The sequence below is a fragment of the Thunnus thynnus genome, chromosome 4 (assembly GCF_963924715.1).
Source record: "Thunnus thynnus chromosome 4, fThuThy2.1, whole genome shotgun sequence".
NCBI classification, from domain to species: domain Eukaryota; kingdom Metazoa; phylum Chordata; class Actinopteri; order Scombriformes; family Scombridae; genus Thunnus; species Thunnus thynnus.
This window is the reverse complement of record NC_089520.1, coordinates 33,975,927-33,995,741: the sequence shown is the minus strand read 5'-3', so window position 1 is coordinate 33,995,741 and position 19,815 is coordinate 33,975,927. Positions and strand designations below refer to the sequence as shown.

General features: G+C 39.5%; 2 protein-coding genes across 3 annotated transcripts in view; one reads left to right on the top strand and one right to left on the bottom strand.

Moving 5' to 3' along the window:
- The first annotated feature begins 234 nt into the window (after nucleotides 1-234).
- Nucleotides 235-19,815, top strand: part of aldh1l1 (aldehyde dehydrogenase 1 family, member L1) — a 29,918-nt gene continuing 10,337 nt past the window's right edge. Inside the window, exons 1-7 of the mRNA XM_067588434.1 lie at nucleotides 235-354; nucleotides 1,609-1,754; nucleotides 4,189-4,423; nucleotides 4,511-4,676; nucleotides 6,074-6,175; nucleotides 7,454-7,543; nucleotides 8,827-8,964. Coding sequence (XP_067444535.1) covers nucleotides 1,628-1,754; nucleotides 4,189-4,423; nucleotides 4,511-4,676; nucleotides 6,074-6,175; nucleotides 7,454-7,543; nucleotides 8,827-8,964 — 858 coding nt within the window. The 5' untranslated portion in view covers nucleotides 235-354; nucleotides 1,609-1,627. The remainder of the gene's footprint in view (nucleotides 355-1,608; nucleotides 1,755-4,188; nucleotides 4,424-4,510; nucleotides 4,677-6,073; nucleotides 6,176-7,453; nucleotides 7,544-8,826; nucleotides 8,965-19,815) is intronic.
- LOC137182132 (zinc finger protein ZFP2-like) lies at nucleotides 10,054-19,245 on the bottom strand. 2 transcript variants are annotated; one of them, XM_067588432.1, is made up of 2 exons: nucleotides 18,525-19,245; nucleotides 10,054-12,842 (listed from the first exon to the last, which is right to left on the bottom strand). In XM_067588432.1, exons 1-2 carry the CDS (start codon nucleotides 18,721-18,723, stop codon nucleotides 12,058-12,060), a joined length of 984 nt encoding a protein of 327 aa, XP_067444533.1. In that variant the 5' UTR covers nucleotides 18,724-19,245; the 3' UTR covers nucleotides 10,054-12,057. The 2 variants fall into 2 exon arrangements, with proteins under 2 accessions (XP_067444533.1, XP_067444534.1); XM_067588433.1 differs by lacking the exon at nucleotides 10,054-12,842 and adding an exon at nucleotides 13,903-15,015 and having other exon boundaries at nucleotides 18,525-18,793.

The window sequence follows — 19,815 nt, the reverse complement described above, 5'->3', positions numbered from 1 at the left end:
CATTAGGATCCATAATAATAAGCCTTGAGTTTATATGATTTTGTTGCACAACTAGAATTCATAAGTTATTTCTTAACAAAATTTCTTTTTCTTTATGGAAATGTAGTGATTTATCAAAGTTGACATTTCTCAGTTTCCATGTGACTGGGCTCATTCAAAGACACAAGCGGGCCTCCCCGCGCCCCCTCCCCCTTTGCAGCCTCATGGCCTGTCCTGACCAATCACTCTGCTTTATCTGTGTGTTATGTAATTGGGCCGCCTGCATGTGTGGCTGAGGGGAGGAAATTAAAAGCAACGGTCTCCGTCCGATCGCTCTTTTCAGGCAAGTAGGGGAGTGCTGGATCTGCAGAGGGGGTAAGAACACATGCTCATGTTTTTCTTCTGTTTCAGTATTCTGTGCATGATGCATAATGCTTACCGATGTGAGTGCAGTCTGAGAATTGCACTCAAACACTCCAAAGATTGTTATGTGTTTGCAGCCACAGTTAAGATTTATTACAATTCCACAGTATGACTGCATGACTACATAAAGCGTGGTGGAATAATATGCGTTGTTATTATCATTCTTCTTCTTCTTCTTCCTCTTCTTCTTCTTCTTCTTCTTCTTATTATTATTAAACTTGAACTTTATGTGAATGTTGCCCCTCAGTGGGCTGTCAAACGCCTTCAACTTCTCTCTGCATTTGATTGGTCAACATCGGAGGCAGGTGCAGAGCTAGGCGATGTGATTGGTTAGAGTAAGTTGGCATGAGAGCAGGCCCCGCCCCTCTCTGTCCAGGGTCAATAACCTGTCAGAAACAGAGTCATGATTACTGAGCATCTTTAGGCTGTGATTCATCTAGAATATAGAATATAGATTAGGGTTTTTATACAGAGTATATCTATATGAATTTATACGAACATTAAAGAAAATAATAGCAATCACAACAAGAATGCTGCAGGCAATATATACTCCTGAATATGTCTAAAAACAATCTATTCACAATATTGGACATATAAATACACTCTTGTATGTGCTTTTCACAGAGCATCCACACCATCTAAAATACATAAAACCTTTTCTGAAAATAGATTTGGAATGCTTGTCATCTACATGTACAGATATATTCTGCCTGCGTAACATGTGCACACATGACTCATGATAGAGTCATACATGGTGAAAACATGCTCTTTGGACCCAGTTATACAATAAAAACCTTGACATGTTTGCATAAAGACAGAGTGTATTGTTACCTCCTCTAAAAACAAGTGAATGCCACAGAGGTTTATTATGAAATGCCTGCACACACACAGACCTGACAGAAGCACAGCCACGTTCTGACTTGTCTGAACTTTGCTGAACATATTCTGATGTCAGTCTGTTAATAAAATGAAGTCAATGGTTTCTCAGAACTTTACCTGCACTTTAGCCAAAGAAGGCTGGAGCAAATGGATATTTTTCAGTTATTTTACAGTTGCAAAGTATTAAAAAACTGATGCACAATATGCAAACCAAAGCAAAAGACTTCCTTCTTCTCTAAATAAAATGTATTTTTTCCCCTCATATGTACATAATCTCAAAACAATTCAATACGTCACTGATTATTTCCTGTGTTGCTTCCCCTCCAGAACACTGTGAGGTGTGAGGATGAAGATTGCAGTGATTGGTCAGAGTCTGTTCGGCCAAGAGGTCTACAAGGAGCTGAGAAAGGAAGGCCACACCATTGTTGGAGTCTTCACCATCCCTGACAAGGATGGCAAGGCAGACCCACTGGGTGAGAACATCACTGACTGCAACTTCAGAGTGTGTTATCATCAGCTTTTAGCACAGCTGTCAAACCAGTTAGTTAAAAATAATGAAAATACTGTCTCTCCACTGCAACTAAAGCCATAATGAGTGGTAGACGCAGGCAAAACAAGCCCCATTTTTGGGCCATTAAATAGACTCATGATGGTGCAGACTGAAATTTGGACTCTTCACACCACCAGTTTTATTACTTTACTACTTTAAAGTCAGTATATATCAATATATCTGTCTAATCTAGGTTGCATCATCAGGAGCTTTTGTGTCCAAGACCAACAATAAAATGTTTGTATTTTGATTTACAGCACAGTAGAAGGATGAGCAGGAACTACAGATTAATTCAAACAGGAGAGACTCCATTTCCTATGAAGTAAATGATATTTATTGAACAAGCATGACAGATGAAGGTGGAAAAGTCTTTGGCGATTAGATATGAAAGGGGGAGATGAATGCGAGCGTAGAATAAGATAACCCCCCGATGGAGTCTAGACACTGGTGGTGGTGATGGATAGGCGTAGATCCTGGCGGTGTAGGTAGCGGCTTCTTGTGAACTCGGGCCTGGTGCTGATGTAACGGAGTGGAGAAGGCGAGATGGTGATCTGGGATGAAGAAGAGATGAGTGAGCTTCCAGGACACGGCCATGGAAGTGGATGGGGAGGAGGAGGGTCGCGGTGATTGCTCTGGAATGACAGTTGACAGCGACTGAGAGGGAAACAGATTATAAAGTTTGACAGCTGAGCTGTGATTGGCGGTTAGAGATTGTAGTGGAATCTGATTTGATAACTAGGAGTGACACCCCTAAACAGCTGATGTGAGAGTGGGAGGAGCAGGGGAGAGAGAGAGCGAGGAGTGGGAAATGAATGAATGGTTAAAGATAGTCTTCCTGCCTGAATTCATGCTAAGCTCCATTTGTTGTCACTGTAACTGTAAAGAGCTACAAACCCAAACTTTTTCCTTGAAGGTAGAAAGTTTGCTGTAACTCCCCCTTAACGGTCATCTAGCATCGGGCAACAGTGTCTGTAAAGCCCTTCGCAGTCTTTGAAGAAGCAAAGTGCAGATCAGAGGCTGAAAATCCAACTTTGGGGGATTTGGGGCTGCTGAATGCTGAACTGTCCCATTATCTTTCAAATCGACAGCAGTACTCGTTCAAGCTACTGGCTAGGCGTGAGTCATCGCTGAAGAGGGGGCAGTCAGTTTATAGCTGGTTAACTGTCTGAGGCTCTTCCAAACAGAGGCCGAGTTGTTTTCTGAGAACTGCTGTTGAATTTTCTCAGAGTACAGACGTTTATCATCTCTTGTCTCCTTGCTAAACCTGTATTTCGACTCTTCAAACCGGTCTTTGTCCCCACTCCTAAACCCTTGTGAGTGATTGTACACAGCTGTCCTCACAGAAGCTGATGTATGATGTCACAGCCTCTGTGTACTCATCCAGACTGTTGGTAGCAGTCCTAAAAACATCCCAGTCTGTGCAGTCCAAGTATGCTCAAAGATCCTCCATAGCTTCACCGGTCCACATCTTAGATGTCCTCACAACAGGTTTAGAGAGTTTTAATTTCTGCCTGTATGCAGGAATCAGGTGGACCTGGCATGGTCAGAGTGACCCAGCGGAGTGTAGGGGACGGCGTGATAGGTACTGTTAATGGTAGTGTAACAGTGGTCTTAAGTGTTCTACTCTCTGGTCAACAACAAAGGAGTCCAGTAGGTATGGGTGGACCGATACTGTGGGATTGATACTTTGATACTCTCAAGCTACTTTTACATTTGGTATTGATTCCTTTAAAAAATATCAATGATAAAATTATAAAAATAAAAAATGTGGGTGGCTGCATCACTACCAAACGTTTTCAGTACTTTTGTATAATGTTTGTGCCAATAAACAGCCCTGACATATTTAACTGGCCTGTGTCACAACTGTGGAAACCTTTGTTAAATGACAACCGAGCGCACAGCCATGCACAGTGGCACACTTCACATCAAACTTGTGAGAGAATGACAGGGACAAGAGGGAAACTTAGCGTGGTGTGGTGCTACTTTTTACTTATAGATAAAAATCCAGCAAGATGCACTATTTGATGCAGTTAATCACAACAGTTTCCAGAACAGGAGAAGAGTGCTGCAGGATCACTGTCATGTCTTTGCACCATGAAAAAACAGATACCTCCACCTTTCGCCTTTCTGGAAGGCTCTGTGTGGCGGTCCTCTCTGATCAGCTGAAAGCCTGTCAGCTGCAGCTCAGTGTAGATCCACATAGCCAAGTTTCTGTGAGGCACAAAATAAAAGCTGAAGAAAAGTCTCTGTTTTTCCTCACCAGTAGTTGGAGTTCAAAAAGTATTTCTGTATTATTGTGACTAAACCCCTTTTTATATGACAGAGTTTGAGAGTTGCATGATTCTTTTTTCCCTCAGCCGCGGAGGCAGAGAAGGATGGCGTGGCCGTCTTCAAGTTCCCCCGCTGGCGTGTGAAGGGCCAGGCCATTCCGGAGGTGGTGGCCCAGTATAAAGCCACAGGTGCTGAGCTCAACGTCCTGCCCTTCTGCTCCCAGTTCATCCCCATGGAGGTCATCGACCACCCCAAACATGGCTCCATCATCTACCACCCCTCCCTGCTGCCTCGCCACAGGGGAGCCTCCGCTATCAACTGGTGAGCCATGTTCATGTTCTCAAGGTGGGGGGGGGGGGTAGCATGCTGACAAGTCCAATGTTTTATCCACTGTCTCTGACTTCACAGGACCTTGATCCATGGTGACAAAAAGGGCGGGTTCACAGTGTTCTGGGCTGATGACGGACTGGACACTGGACCAATCCTGCTGCAGAGGGAGTGTGATGTTGAACCCAATGACACTGTCAACACAATCTACAAGAGATTTCTCTTCCCAGAGGGAGTCAAAGGCACTGTAAGTGTTGTGAGGGGGTGAGGCAGAAACAGGCTGTTTGTTATGTACACAGAAACACTTGTGCGAGTTTAAAGCTGCATTCGCTTGTTTTGGCTTGTTTAGTTTGACACATTATTGACATTGGTGCTGGGCAGGTAGTGTACAGTGGGTTTATCAGAGCATTTTTACTAAAAACAGCTGCCTGCTGTTGAAAAACTAGTTCAGTGACAGTGGTGAAAGTGATACAAAACGAGGTGTGGGCTGTAAAACCAAAACAGTGAGCTTAAAGATGTTAAAACGCTCTGTAGAGGTGAGGATTGCAGAGTCTATGACTGACATCTTTCACATTACACATAGTCATTTGATCCATTGTGTAAAGTCTCAGTAAATACTGAATTGGACCCATAAGCACGACTCACAGATGTGACAGGTAAGATAAAAGATTGAGCTTTTAATATTAGTCAGTCAGGCAAGGGAACAGACTGGCAGGATAAAAATGGCAGGACTGCTAATAGCTGAGACACAAAAGACAATCTTGCAGAGAATGAATTAGAGTGGACCACTATAAATACTGCTGGGCTAATTTGGGAAGTGGGGGAAAGGTCAGGTGAGGGGGAATGGTGGGAACAGGAGTAACTGCAGGACAGGTGGGTGTGGCAGGCTCTGAAATGACAGGGAGCAGAAACAAGCACGCATGAATGTTGAACTAGGAATGAACAGATGTTGTGACATATTGTTCATATAAAAATGTGGATAAATGCAGCTTTAAAAGATCATACTACTGCTCTGCTCTGCAAGCTCCTTAAATACAAATCAAAATCAAATGAAGTTGTGTAATTCATCACAGTAAATAGGTAAGTATGCTTTTTTTAGTTATATTCTTTACATTACTAAGTGTCAAGAATCTGCTAGATTTTCACACCATATGGATACAAATGTAAGCCAGTAGCTGCCTGGAACACAAAGAGAGAAAAACACCAAGAGCAAAGTGTGTAGTTGGGATGTGAATCAGATGTGATCTGTAGAAAATGGACTAAGACATTCAAAAGCACCAGTGTGGTTCTTTGAGTAGCAAGATGAAGAAAAACTTTATAGCCATTTACCACTTTGGTTTGACGATGAAGTGAAAGTGCTACATATAAGGAGCTCTCTCTCTTTTCATCAACAACAATATAGGTAATATGAGTAAAAGCCATTACCAGTTCCCTTCTAAAATACTTACCAGTCACAAAACAAACAAGTAAATAAATCAGTGTGTCGTGTTTTGGATCCTGCTGCTTGTCTACCTTTTGTTACCCACAATCAGTTTATGTCCCCAGTTTCCCAACAGAAGAAACACTGTGTTCTGATGGCAAAGTCCATTAAGAGAGCACAGATGTTTTGCTTCAGTGACTTGAATTGCTTTGTTCTGGTTCCAGGTGGAGGCAGTGAGACTGATTGCAGAAGGGAAGGCCCCAAGGATCACGCAGCCACAGGAGGGAGCCACGTATGAGTGCATCCAGAAGAAAGACAATGTTAAGGTAAAACACAAGGACATCCAGACAAGGACTGATCAGATCACTGATCAGCTCCCTCTGGAACTAATCAGTGATCTGATCAGAATGAGTTTGCATAGACCTTCATTCATCACTGTACCACAATGGTGTGGAGGGTTTCTGAGCAGACAGGGAATTGATTTTAAGGGAACTACAAAGACAGAACTGATAAAAACTAACAATCGTAACATTAAAGATTTAAGGTTATATTTGGTCATATGATACGTTTTAAATATGCGGGATAAAAAACTCAAGAATGTTCCACGGTTATAAGTTCATGTTTGCAGCAGAGTTTCTCCATAAGTAAATGATCTGACACTTTACTGTGTAAATGAGCATATTCTTGAAACGACCTTTCTTTTACCGATTAATGCTTTAAGGCTACCTCCAAACTGCCTGGAGAAAGTGACTTCTCATTTGTTTAAAATGATATGTTGTACCAATAAGAAGGAAGAAGACAAGGAGGAATTAAAAAGTAAGATATTACTGCTCCTTTGCACACAGAGGTGTTTAACAGGGGAATATCAGTTTTTAAATGATTCAAGACTAAAATGAGGAATAAAAAGAAAACAGCTCCAAACATGAGAAGGGTTATGGAGTGAAAAGTCAAACATAAGGGCATCTAAAACCATGTAATTAAGATATACAACTAAATAAAAGGCAAGACAAATGTGAAACACAATTAAAAAAAGTCAAAAAACACTAAAACTGAAGTATTTTTAAGGAGCATACAGTAGAGAGCTGATAGGAAATGGGGGGATGACACTATACTAAAGTCTGACCTGGTTACACAGTCAGTGTATCAGACCGCTGGGCCACCAGGACTCCTCACAAGATGATGTGATTTGAAATATATCACTGAATATTTAGGCAGGATGTTCCAGAGCAGAAGGATCCTGACAGTAAAAGCCTGCTGACCTCAAATGATGAACTGGGATTTAAAAACCTGATACAGTATAAGGAGTCAGATGTGCTTATGAAACTTTCTTTGTCTTTCCCTGATTAAAAAAAATCTAAACTGACTAAATGAATGTATGGCCTACTTATGAGAAGAAGTTATGTCAGTTAGCTATGGTTATGTTGAACATTTCTCTTGTAGCGATTGTTTTCCAACGCTAACAACAGCTTTCTGTAAAATGTTTAACAGAGCATGATTTTGTATGAATGGTCACTGAAACATGAGGAACAAAGTCTGTGTGGATTCAGATTTCTGTATGTCACATCTGAAGAGGGAATGATAACGTTTCCTCTGTCTGTTGGCAGATTGACTGGAACCAGTCTGCTGAGGCTCTCCACAACTGGATCAGAGGAAATGACAAAGTGCCCGGTGCCTGGTCAGAGGTTGATGGACAGGTAACATGATACATCATTAATCTAGCATTCAGTTCCTGCACAGTTAAGTAAATGAAAAACATGAATAATAAGTTTTTCATAATTATGAATACTCTAGATGAATGATCTTGTGTGATGTCATTAAGTCACACACTTTTATAGCTGCTCAGATAATAATAAAGACTGACTTTGTAGACTCAGTGAATGAGTTTCTGCACCCAAAGTTTAACGTAAACTGAATAATAAACTGAGTTGTGACTGATTCATATTCCTGGACAACTGTCTTCTGTCAGGACAACACTCTTGTTAAATGACTCCTTAATGTAAACCCATGCAATGCCTCAAAAATTAATCTCATCAACACTTATAAGCAGTGACAGTTTTTGCAACTGTAGATTTTGTATCAGCATCACAGATACAATATTTGTGTTCATAGATTCTAGTTATTGGTCTTTTTCTGTTTTGCCAACTTAAAGATTCCCTCCAGACATGTTTGAAGATATACAAAAATACAAAAATAATGACATTTACTCTTTAATCCAGTTAAAAACCAAGTTAATTATCCACAAAGGTGGTGTGTCATGTAACTTTAGCCTGGATGATGTTGGCAGTTAGGAAATTGGTGCCCAGTTTTAGTTAAACAGTGACACTGGACTGTAGTGAAGAAAACAGTTTGGCAGCATAGAAGTCGTCAGTCTGTTAAACCAAACGCCCTCTTGTGGCAGATTCTAGGTGGGAACTCAAATGTCCTGCATACAAAATCAAAGCAACGGTATATTCATGTACTGAATAAGTTAAAATGTCCTTAGTTATAGGTGTTGATGAGAAGAACTTCTTAAAACTGCACACAATGCCTGTAGCTGTGAGTTATTGTTCAGCATAGCAGATAAGAAAAAGAGAGTAAAGTGAGGATTTTGGCTTCTCTTAAAGTTCTGTTGTTCAAGGATTTAAGAGGTTGTACCAGTTCTTTAGTTTACCCACGACCTGAAATGAATAGTAATGCACACACTAGTAAGTGCTATAAGTAGGTTTTGCCCTTGTGTTCATCAACAGTCTCTGTGCTGATATTGTGTTTATAGTGTGGTACATTTGATGGCTACATTGTTTCACTTTATTAATATTATAAAATACACTTTTATGCCCTCGAATGAAGAACTCTGCCTGAAACATCTGTGCGTTCATTATATATTTAATTTTTTATTCAAGGCACAAATATTTCCAAAGACAGTAACAACTGTTGAGTTCTAGGCTACTTGATTTTATCTTCACCAAAGCTGTGCTGTTTTGTGTCTTATTTCCTGTAGAAAGTGACTTTCTATGGCTCCACTCTGATGGGTAACAGCACCGCAGCTAACGGTCAGCCCCTGGAGATCCCCGGAGCCAGTCGGCCAGGCATTGTCACCAAGGCAGGTCTGGTGCTGTTTGGCAATGACGGCAAAGCGGTAAGTCAACTTAATGAGGACCCTTGTGTCAAATATCTACCAAAATCTACCAGTTTTGGCTCTTAATTCTTGGAAAAATCTTAGAGTATTGTTTGGGAGTGATATTTGGCAAAGGTTATCTGCAAAAGTACTAACAGTCCTAATTCACCCAAGCTGCCCTGATAAAAATTGTATATAGTGTATTCTTGCATTTATTGTGAGCTTTGTGACTCCATGTTTTGCTTTCATTGATAGGAGTGTATCTACTGCTGAGAGTGAAAAAAAGTCTGTAGGATTGTTGGGCTTTTGTATCGTATTTCAAATCGTGCAGCTCACGTTTATCTTGAATGAATTAGTAATCATGAGAATTTTACATCTCAGGTTCACTTTTGTAATGCTGACTGCACCTCTACAGATTAGCGAGTGACCATAAATGCCACAATTTTCCAAAACACTGAAGAACTTTTTTACTTTGCTTTGTGTCTGTCTGAAATGGAAAAATTATACTGCATTGATGGGTATATTGTTATGTAACATGATATCCCAAGTGGTTTTCTTTAGATACCCTCTGTTAAAACATCAGACATTCACAGTCTAGTCCCCACAGTGGATAGAGTGGAACACTTGGTCAGTTTGTGTTTGCAGATATTTTCCTTCTGCTGTTGAATTACTAATGTAGAATTTATGTAATTATATAATGCACTGAACAGTGTTAGATGCTCTTGAAGTTAAGCTCCAAGTGAGGCATCGACATTACTGAGAGACATCTTCCTCAACTGACAGACAACCCAAATCGAATGATTGAGTACAAAACTTTAATCAATAATCTTATCATTGTGTAATTAATATCATAAGGCTGTGGCAGTTTAATCGTTCCAGTAGTCAGTGATGTTGCTATTTTACTAATTACTAACACAACAACCATTCATCCTAACATTGTAGGATTGAAGGGTGAAAACACGTATTTGTCTTTCTTTTCTGTGTTAATTGTGACATATTCCTTTATGTGAGATGTTGGAATTTCATTTACGGTCTTTTGGGGGGAAATATTATATTTCTGGTATGTGACTGAAGCATATTAATGTATTTATTCAAACTTTAATACCAACACAGTGGCACACTGTTGCACTCTAAAACTTGCAAAAGGTAAACATTTCTGTACAAACACCTGGGGTTCTTATCAGCTGAGCGCCCCATTCCTATCAAGTGAGAAGTCATAGATGAAGCCTGTGTTCCCAAATTACTTATTATTATTCTGCTGTCTGACAGTACAGCTGTCAAATCTTTCTTGAGCACAACAAGTCACTAATTAAAACTTGACCTCAGAGAAAACTGGGCTTAGTAACAATGGCAACTGAACCTCTTTATCACCTCCACCACCAGACACAAGAATACATGGTCTTGGTCATCATATTGGAATGTAACCCGCAGCTCTTGCACTTTCTCCATCTGTTGTCCCTCTTGTTGCTTAGAGACAGTTGATGCAGCCAAGGAGACACTCTTCAATAAGTCTACTTAAATAAGTCTACACTATAAGTGTTTTACTGTTTCTCAAAATGTAAAACCTTCCTGAAAACCCCTGCAGTGTTACATTACACAAATGTGTAATACAGTGTGATACAAAATATCAAATACGACAGTGATGCATTTTTGCCAATAATTTCTTCTTTATATTGAGGTCCACATAACTGATTTACAACACCATAATATGACTGAACTATGCAAAAGAAAAAAATACAACATACAATTTATATATAAATATATAAAACAATTTTACAGTGCATATAGGAGTCACTGGGTGTCAAATATGTACCACTGATGTATGTTATTATGGTTCTGTTTAAAATCAGATTGAACCTCTAAGATTGATGGTTACCAAATGAACATACTGTAAACATGTGTTTTAGCTTTATAAACTAGTGTTTTTTATGCTGCACAGTAAAATTCTGATGGTTCATATTTATGGCCACCAGATGTTATAAACACAGAGGAAATGGTAGTTACAGTACATAATCTAAAAACCCAGCACATCTGGAGTGAAGACTCCTCCAGCCTGCAACTGTTCCTACAGCACTGTGTAGCACAGAGAGTCACATGACTGTGTGACTTCTGTGTTTGTAGAGAAGAGCTAGTAATCAATTTTTTTTTTCAAATTTTTTTTGTATGTTTTATTTACCGAGTCTCCATGAGGCCTGAAAGTCAGATTGTCTGGTCAGAGTAATTTATTTTCTTATTCTTCAGTCAGATAATTCCTGATTTAAAGAAATAGTTTGACATTTGGGAAACACGTTTATTGGCTTTCTTGTCGAGAGTTAGATGAGAATATTGATATCACTCTCTATTCTGTGTGTTAAATATGGAGCTACAGCCAAGAAGCAATTAGCCTAGGTTAGCATTAAGACGGGTAGCAGGGGGAAACAGCTAGCCTTGTTATCTCCAAAGTTAAAAAAAAAACACTATCAGCACCTCTAAAGCTCACTAATTAACTATTGTACTGTTGTTTCCATTATCTTGACAAGCAGTTTATTCTTTGAGAAGACTCCAGGAAGTGACTGTGTGTGGCTATAGTTCACCCAAGAAAGAGTTACAACACGTCACTCCCCATAAAACCACAATTTGTGATTTTTTTAACATTTATGTAGAGATTAAACAAACAAGGTACACCATTTTAATTAGTGAGCTTTAGAGGTGTTGATACGCATATTTTTTAACTTTAAACAGAGTGAGACTAGCTGTCAGTCACTTCCAGTCTTTATGCTAAGCTAAGCTAATCACCTCCTGGCTCCGGTCCATACTTAAAGCCCAATCAGTATCAATCGTCTCATCTAACTCTCAGCAAGAGTGAATAAGCATATTTCCTGCAATATCAAACTTTTCCTTTAAATGACAAACATGCCAATTTTAGACAGTATTTTATTTAAGCAAAGTTCTGCCATTTGTTTAGACAACATTAACATTTGATATGTTTGTTTGATTAAAACACTAAAAGCAAGGTTTCAATAAAGGTTATTGGTTTGTCGCTGAAACTAGCATTGTAACATTTCAAAAGATACGTATTCTCTACTCAGACTATATGCAACATGCTTCATTAATGACGTCTGTTCCAAAGCTCTTTTAGGCCGGACTTTGACTTGTGGACAGTTTGACGCCGTGAACTTTTCGCATGTGCCTCTTCATCAGCAGCCTTTCAGTAAATAACTCATCACAATCCCCACATTTGTACGGCCTTTCCTCTTTATGTTTGGCTAAAACATGTTTCCTCAGCGTGGATCCTCTGTTGAATGATTTGTCGCAGATGTGGCAGCTGAAAGGCTTCTCTCCTGTGTGAGTTCTTATATGTTCCGTCATATGTCCTTTCAGTTTAAAACACTTGCCGCAGAAGTGGCAGCTGTAAGGTCTCTCTCCTGTATGTACTCTCATGTGGTTCTGCAGATTGCTCTGACAGGGTATATGTTTGCCACATATGTGACAGTCAAAGTTTGCCTTGTTGTCAAGCGACTTGCTTTCATGTGTCTTGAGGTGCCATGTAAGCACAGTTTTTTTGGTGAATATGTAGTTGCATATGTGGCAGCGATATAGGGTGGTGCTGGTCTTCTCTTCAGACTGCTTTGGATCCTCCTCAGGGGATTCCTTTGCCTCTTGGCTCTCCTCTGCTGCTCTACAGTCTTCTAACTGCTGTACTGTCTTGATGAGTTCTTTCGTCAGGGCGTCTCCGTCATCGCTGTCCTCTGCTGAAGGTTGCTCCTCACTCCCGTTGATCCACAGCTCCTCCTTCTGCTCCTCCTGCTCCTCTTTTATCTGGGAGGGTCCCGGCTCATCTTGGTCCACATTTGGGCTCCATTCCTGCTCTTTATGGGGACTCTCTTCTGTGGGTGGAGGCGCAGTTGGTTGCTTGGCATCTGCAAGAAAATAGAAATGCATTTAACTTCCAGAACAAACTTTCCAGAGCAAAATCATAAGCAGCAAAACAGTGCTGCCATCAGTTCACACTCATCAGGAATTTTACCTTTGAGATAGTTTTGATCAGCCTCAGAGCCACGTCAACGTCATGAAGGGACAAACAGTCAAGACTGAAAAACTGGTGTACGCAACTCAGATGAGCCTCAAACTAGGAACTATTTTATCTTGTATGTGTTTCACCAAAACATAACAATGATAATCAATTTGAATTCAATTTTAAGGAGTAAATTTAAGGAACAAGTATTGTATCTGGATGCTTAAAGGTGTGTTGCCTTGTAAACACCTTCTAACTTTTGAATGATTTGAATGCTGGATTGTTTTTGCAGTCAAGCGTTTATTCCCTCCAAACAGCCAAGCTACCAACTGTACAGACATTAGCTGTTGTTAGCTATCATTGTACACATTTGTATCTGTTTCAGCCGCTTGCAGCTTACTATTGCCTCTTGAACACAACTTTACTTTAAAGTATCTCGGAAAACTATGTACATACAAATTGGTATTGACATATGTTGGCTGATAAGTAAGAAAACATAGATAAGAAATGCCAAAAAGATGTTTGCCAATTTGTGGCAATGGGCAATGACAAACTGTCAGCTGTAAAATGTTGAGCTCAGTATCTATCATGGTCACAATTCTTCAAGAATCACTTTATACTGTTTCACTGACCTCTCTGGTTGAAAGTTGGAAGTCAGTTGCACCTTTGACTACACTCAGCATCCCTGATAAATGTGGTTATAAATGTGCTCTATTGCACCTGTAACCACACCCAACAGTGATGTCACAGTGTACTGACACAGCCCGGAGTACACTTGAACATCACTACAGCGAGGTTAGAAGCTAAGCTACTAGAGGAAAACCAGATATTCAGTTGCCATTAATATTTAGCTGGCTGTGGAGTTTGACTGTTTTCTTTTGTAACTGAGATTTATTTACACCTCCACTCATTTCCACCTACACTATATTGCTCACAAACACACAATGGAAGCACTGCAGCAGTAATTAAATGTACTGAAACTTTATTGGTATTAGAACATTACAGGCAATAAGTTGCAGAACAAAAGTAACATATGAATTAAAGGCAGAATTTAGGGAATTGAAACTGTCAACAACAAACTAATGAAATGGAGATAGAGATGCATTTTATTTGCATGTTTAGTTCAACCTATCTGTCATGGTCCAACAGTTGGTTTATTACTTGCTTTGTGCATTGAGTGTTTCTGTATATTGTTTCTGAGCTTGTTACATGTTACATTTGTAGCCTCACAATCATAAAAGACACACCTACAGAGAGGAAACCATCTCTACATTTGATTCAGCAGACGAGGTTTGCTGATTTAAGCGTCAGCATTGCTACGGTAACAGTAAGTCATACAGAGAAGGTGATGTCGTGGACCATCTTCATGTGCTGTTTGAACATCACAAGCAGTGGAAAGCGCTGGCTGCACTGCATGCACTTGTATGGCAGGTTCTCCTTGTGTTTGACCCTGGCGTGTTTACTCATGGTCGTGGATCTGTTGAAGCTTTTCCCGCAGATGTAGCAGGTGTAAGGTCTCTCCCCAGTGTGAGTCCTTATATGTTCTTTCATATGACCCTTCAGTTTGTATCTGTTACCACAAATGGGGCAGATGAATGGTTTCTCGCCGGTGTGTGTTCTCATGTGGTAGATCATATGACTCCTGGTCTCTGTTACTCTCCCACAGATATAGCAGGTGAACAGGTGTGAACCTTTTGTTGAATGAGCTGCAAGGTGCAATTTCAACTCATCTTTTTTCAGAAAAGGCTGATTGCAAATATTACAAAAAAAACTGTTTTTCTTCTTTGTGTAAGTTGGAACTGCTCCAAAGGATGGTAATGGTTTGACGTCTTGTGATGGTATCTCGTATTCTGTTTGCTCTCCAACTGTCACAATTCTGGTATGGTGGTCTGTGACGCTGCTGTACTCTGGTGGTACAGGTGTCTCCACAGAACTGGTCCAGGGTTCGGCCTGTTCCTCTTTAACGGCCAGGATGACTGGATCCTCCTTGGCCACACTGGGAATACATTCCTTCTCTATCTGCTGCTCCTGAGCAGAGACCTCCTGTGTCGGTGTGGGCAAATCGATCTGCCTTGAATCTGTAACAGTGGATAGGAAAATGTTTTTGGTAGCAGCTAGAAAAGTCACTTCTCTGATAACACATGAGTTAGATGTTGGGAAACGTGAATGATCCCCGTCGGTGACGCTCGTCCTAACAGCAGCAGAGAAATCAAACGCAGGTTATGGTTTGACAACAGTGAGTACAGACTTGAATAAAAATGCACTGAAAGTAAACCAAATATTAGAAGACACAATCACACAAGGTAGTAATCACATAGCAAGGTAGCAATGTACCTGAGCTAATGGCTTCTAATTATGCCTGAGTAAAATGCCTCTAAACGCAACACAACACCCACATTCAAAGGGCCTTGAAACCCCAGTCTGTACACAATACTGCAGTCACATTATTGACTGACTAATAAATCGCCCAGGCTGTATCAGCCAACACCAGCTCATCGCAGATATATTGGTATCATCACCTATGTCACCCGATAAATGACAAGAAATTGAAGTGCAAAAATGCCAAAGACATTTTCTGAAACAGTCTCATCATTCTATACTGTAGTTATCCAGAGAGATGTGACAAGTTTATTTGTAGTTTTCACTTGTAAAACATCCTGCACAGTACATTTCTTAATTGCAATTGTGTTAAAAAAACAAACAAAAACAAAGCTGTTTATGTTATAAGCTGTGTAAAGAAAATTAATATTGGCCGAAATATCATTATCAGGTTTTAAACTGTCAAACTCTACTGTATTGAAAGTAACTGTATTGGTTGAGCTTTCTTTAGTCCTACTGGTTTTAAGGCTGAATTTTGCTTCTCAAAGTTTTTCCCAACACTAGCAAAAAATGTAGAATTTAGTGCAGGATTCAGTGCCACAAGTGACTGATGGTCATAATAGTGATAAGGGGAGGGTTTGCACTGGAAATTACTTTCCAGGATCACAAGATGTTAATTCATGTAGGTAGTGCATACTACATGCCTATTAACTGTGATAAATTCAAATTTTCTCTGCTATTTTTGGAACATTTTTCACTTGTGGGCTGCATTTGTCTCTATTTAAACATATTATCCTTATTTATGCCATGTCTTACTAGGGTTTATATTTTGGAAAAAAAAGACTTCATGAATGTATTATCCTCATCACGAGGTTAATCAAATAAATGTTTCAATAGTTACTCTCTTATAGTACAGTCTAGTATAGCCAGGCCAAACACAGCCGAGCCACCAGGTGAAATAGGTTGTCTAATCTGAGCTACATTTAATACACAATGATGTCAAGTGTGATTAGATAACGTGCAGCTTTGTTTCGCCCCTTCCAAGTACATGATTTGACTTTCTCCCATCATGCTGTCACTAGTCACTGGGACTGACTACTGGCAGTGGATGGACCTAACTAATGTCCACATTCACATTCTGCTCTGTCTGAAATTGCACCCTATTTACTATATACTGTCGATTGTGAAATGTATCCACTATACACTGCCCTCCAAAATTCAACAATGAAACCAAAAAAGTACGGTCCATGACATGTACACTACTTTCTGCTAACAATCCCACAATCAATGTGTCACAGTGTTTACGGCTGCAAACATTACAGTCATTTGACTCGACACCTGTCAGTGATGATTAGTATGTATGAAGAAATAATCTGAAGATTGACACTGAAAAAAACATCATAATGCCAAAAATATCTAAATAAAATAAGAAAATAAGATTGTAATTTTATAATGTCAGTGTTTTATTTTTCAGTGTAACTTGTTTCAGTGCCAATACAATTTTTTACAATACAAGTGTTTCAATGCCAATGTTTCCTTTCACTACTGAGTGAACTCTAGAGTGTCTATTATGTAGGAAGTAGTGAATGAGGGAACGACGGAGTCATTTTGGACATGATCACAGGTTATAATTACAAAACAAAAAAGATCCAAAATACAGTTACAGTGTGTGTGGCATCATATTAACATAGTATTTGCACAAATTCATCAACAGATGCTCACCACTGAATAAAATGTGTACACTCCTTTAAAGTATTTTAAGTTAATTTACGCCATATTCAAGCTATGCTGGACGGATGGGAAGGATAGTAAAAATTCCCACCATGTTAAGGACTTGTGAGTGTTCACGTCATCTAACAGCTCAGGTAGGTTGTATGTGAGTCGTATGAGGGTTTAAAATACTGTGCATAGAGAAAATTACATTATATCCATTAAATTTGGGTTTATTTAAATTGAACATCAGTCTTTGGCTGATGTGAGGTGTCCATGTTAACTTGGTTTTCAAGCACTTATGTATTATTAAGTGCCAAGTTGGATTTCAGAAAAATTTGAACATCTAACTAAAATGGAAGCAGTCTGTCTGTCTGTCTGTATGTATGTCTGTCCTTCGAATTTCTCGACAACCGTTCATCTGATCGACTTCACACTTGGCAGGTGTATTGCTAAGAACCCAAGGAAGTGCAGTGTTGAGTGTTAAGTTGTTTGGATGAGTGGTTCTCAAGAAAGCTGCAAGCAGCAATACCAGAGGCCAAGCTATCAGCCTGTTCTGAACAGGCACTTTTTGAAGGGGCACTGCACTGGTTATTTACAAATTAGAAAGTCATATTTACGATAACTGTGACATATACTCTGATGATAATAGTCACTCAAGGTCATTCAGGGCAAAGATGGTCCTGGTTACTCCTGTATCATAGACCTAACTCTGTTTTTCATGCTTACCACTACCATGTATCATTTCCAAATTAGCCTAATATCCACGGTTTCTCACATGACATACATCTGAACATAGCTATAAATCAAGCATTTAGGTATATTCAATAAGTCCATATGTGTACATTTTGTATGTACATATTTGTGTACATTTTTTAAATCTAACCTACACAAATTTATCTTTTTTAATGTACAAAAATGAGTGGTTGTGTTTCAGTAGTGAGACTGTGCTTTCTTCTACCAAAATGATTGTAAGAGTGGGACTATTCATATATCAATAAAAGTATATTTAATAAAATTGGGTACTTTTAGGTGGATGAAACCTATGCTGAGTTTCTGTGTATCCTCCAAATTCATGGAAGGTCTTTAGATTTGTTCTGCAAGTTGACACCTATTGTGATTAATAAACTCAAAGTTCATTGACATTGTTTCCGTCTAAACAAAAGAAGATGTTGGGACCGGAGACTGTGTAGCTTCAGTACACCCTCACTGAACAAGCCTAAAACGTGTCTATTGAAAAGGAAGCAAGTTATTTAAATGTGCTGAATTAAACAAGCAACACATACTCACATGTCGTCATGCTTTCATCACATTTAGTAAACACAAACGCTTATGAGGGCCTCATTTCGAAAACTGACCGGAAATAAAATTGTCGTTTATGGTCATGTATTTGTTAGATACCGCCGCCGCCCCCCTCCTCACCCCACCATTAGCTAATATGGCTTGCTAACGCATCGCTCATATTAACTACATAGTGTTATCTGACGTGGTATAGCTAGTTAATGGTTTATTATAGCGTTGACTGACCAGGGCTACGGTGTAGTGTAACGTTACGAACCTGCCCTGTGCAGTCTTATCTCTGGCCTGTAGACCAAATCCAGCAGCCGCTGCAGCCTCTGGTTCTCCAGCTTCGCTCTGTTCACCTCCTCCTGGTAGTCTAGTATTGTCCTTTCAACGAATCCATAGATGTCTACAGCAGCTGCGGTTAATCTGTCCGTCAGAAAGACGTTGAATGACTGAAGCGTAGCGGTGGCCATCCTGCCAGCTGCCTGTTAGCTCTGCCGCGTTGGACAAGTGTACAATATCTGAAATGTGTCGTGTCGCCACCTGGTGGACTGGACTGTGAATTACATTTCTGTTAAAGATGCTCGGGCAGAAACAGAAGTCTAGACTGCATACATCAGTGCTTCTCAAACTTCTTCATGTCAAGGACCCCTAAACTGACACATATTAGACCAAGGACCCCCATCTGATAAGATTTTTGCTTTTAGATGTTTTATTACAGAAAGTGTATGAGACCCATGACCATTATACATTCTGTCATCATGTTACTTATGGATGGAATTATAGTGAAAATAAATTATTCCCCTTTTTGCTGGGGACCCCTTGGAACCCACTCAAGGTCCCCTGGGGGTCCTCGGAGACCACATGACATCTACTGGCATACACTGACATACAGGGACAGATTTAGTGATTTGGGGGCCAAGACAAACTCTAGTCTTGCTTTATTTTCACCCTTTCTCTAACTGGGAATGTTGGTATTGGTGGTGGAAGAAGAAATAGTCAAAACTTTTAAGTAAAACTATTAATACTGGGCAGAAAAATACTGTAAAAGCCCTGCTTTCAAATTTTCACTTAAACATGAAGAGTGAAAGAGAGGAATTATCGGCACATGTACTTAAATTTCCTTAACGTCTGTTCAAGGTGGAGCTTTTAATTCTAACCATGTTATATAATGCTGAATAGTTTAAGCAATAATAATTCATTGTTTTTTATTTGTTATATTTTGTGAGTAAAATCTGAATCTGCAACGTAACGAGTAAAACGAATGTCAGGTAAATGTAGTAGTACAATGTTTTCCTTTATAACTAGATAGTTGCATATATTTTAAGTGCTTTGGGGGCCTTTACATGAGCAAGTTAATTCGGGTACAATGAGTTAGAATAGCAACATAAGTCAATGTTTTTCATATCAAAACATCATAATAAAGGCATAATATAACAAGGCAGTTGCCTACCTTGCCTAATGATAAAGTCCATATATTCATATAATTCATAGTTCATATATTTGTTCATGTATTCTTTAAATTTTACCTTATGGTGCTTTTTGTTGCAAAACACCATTATCTT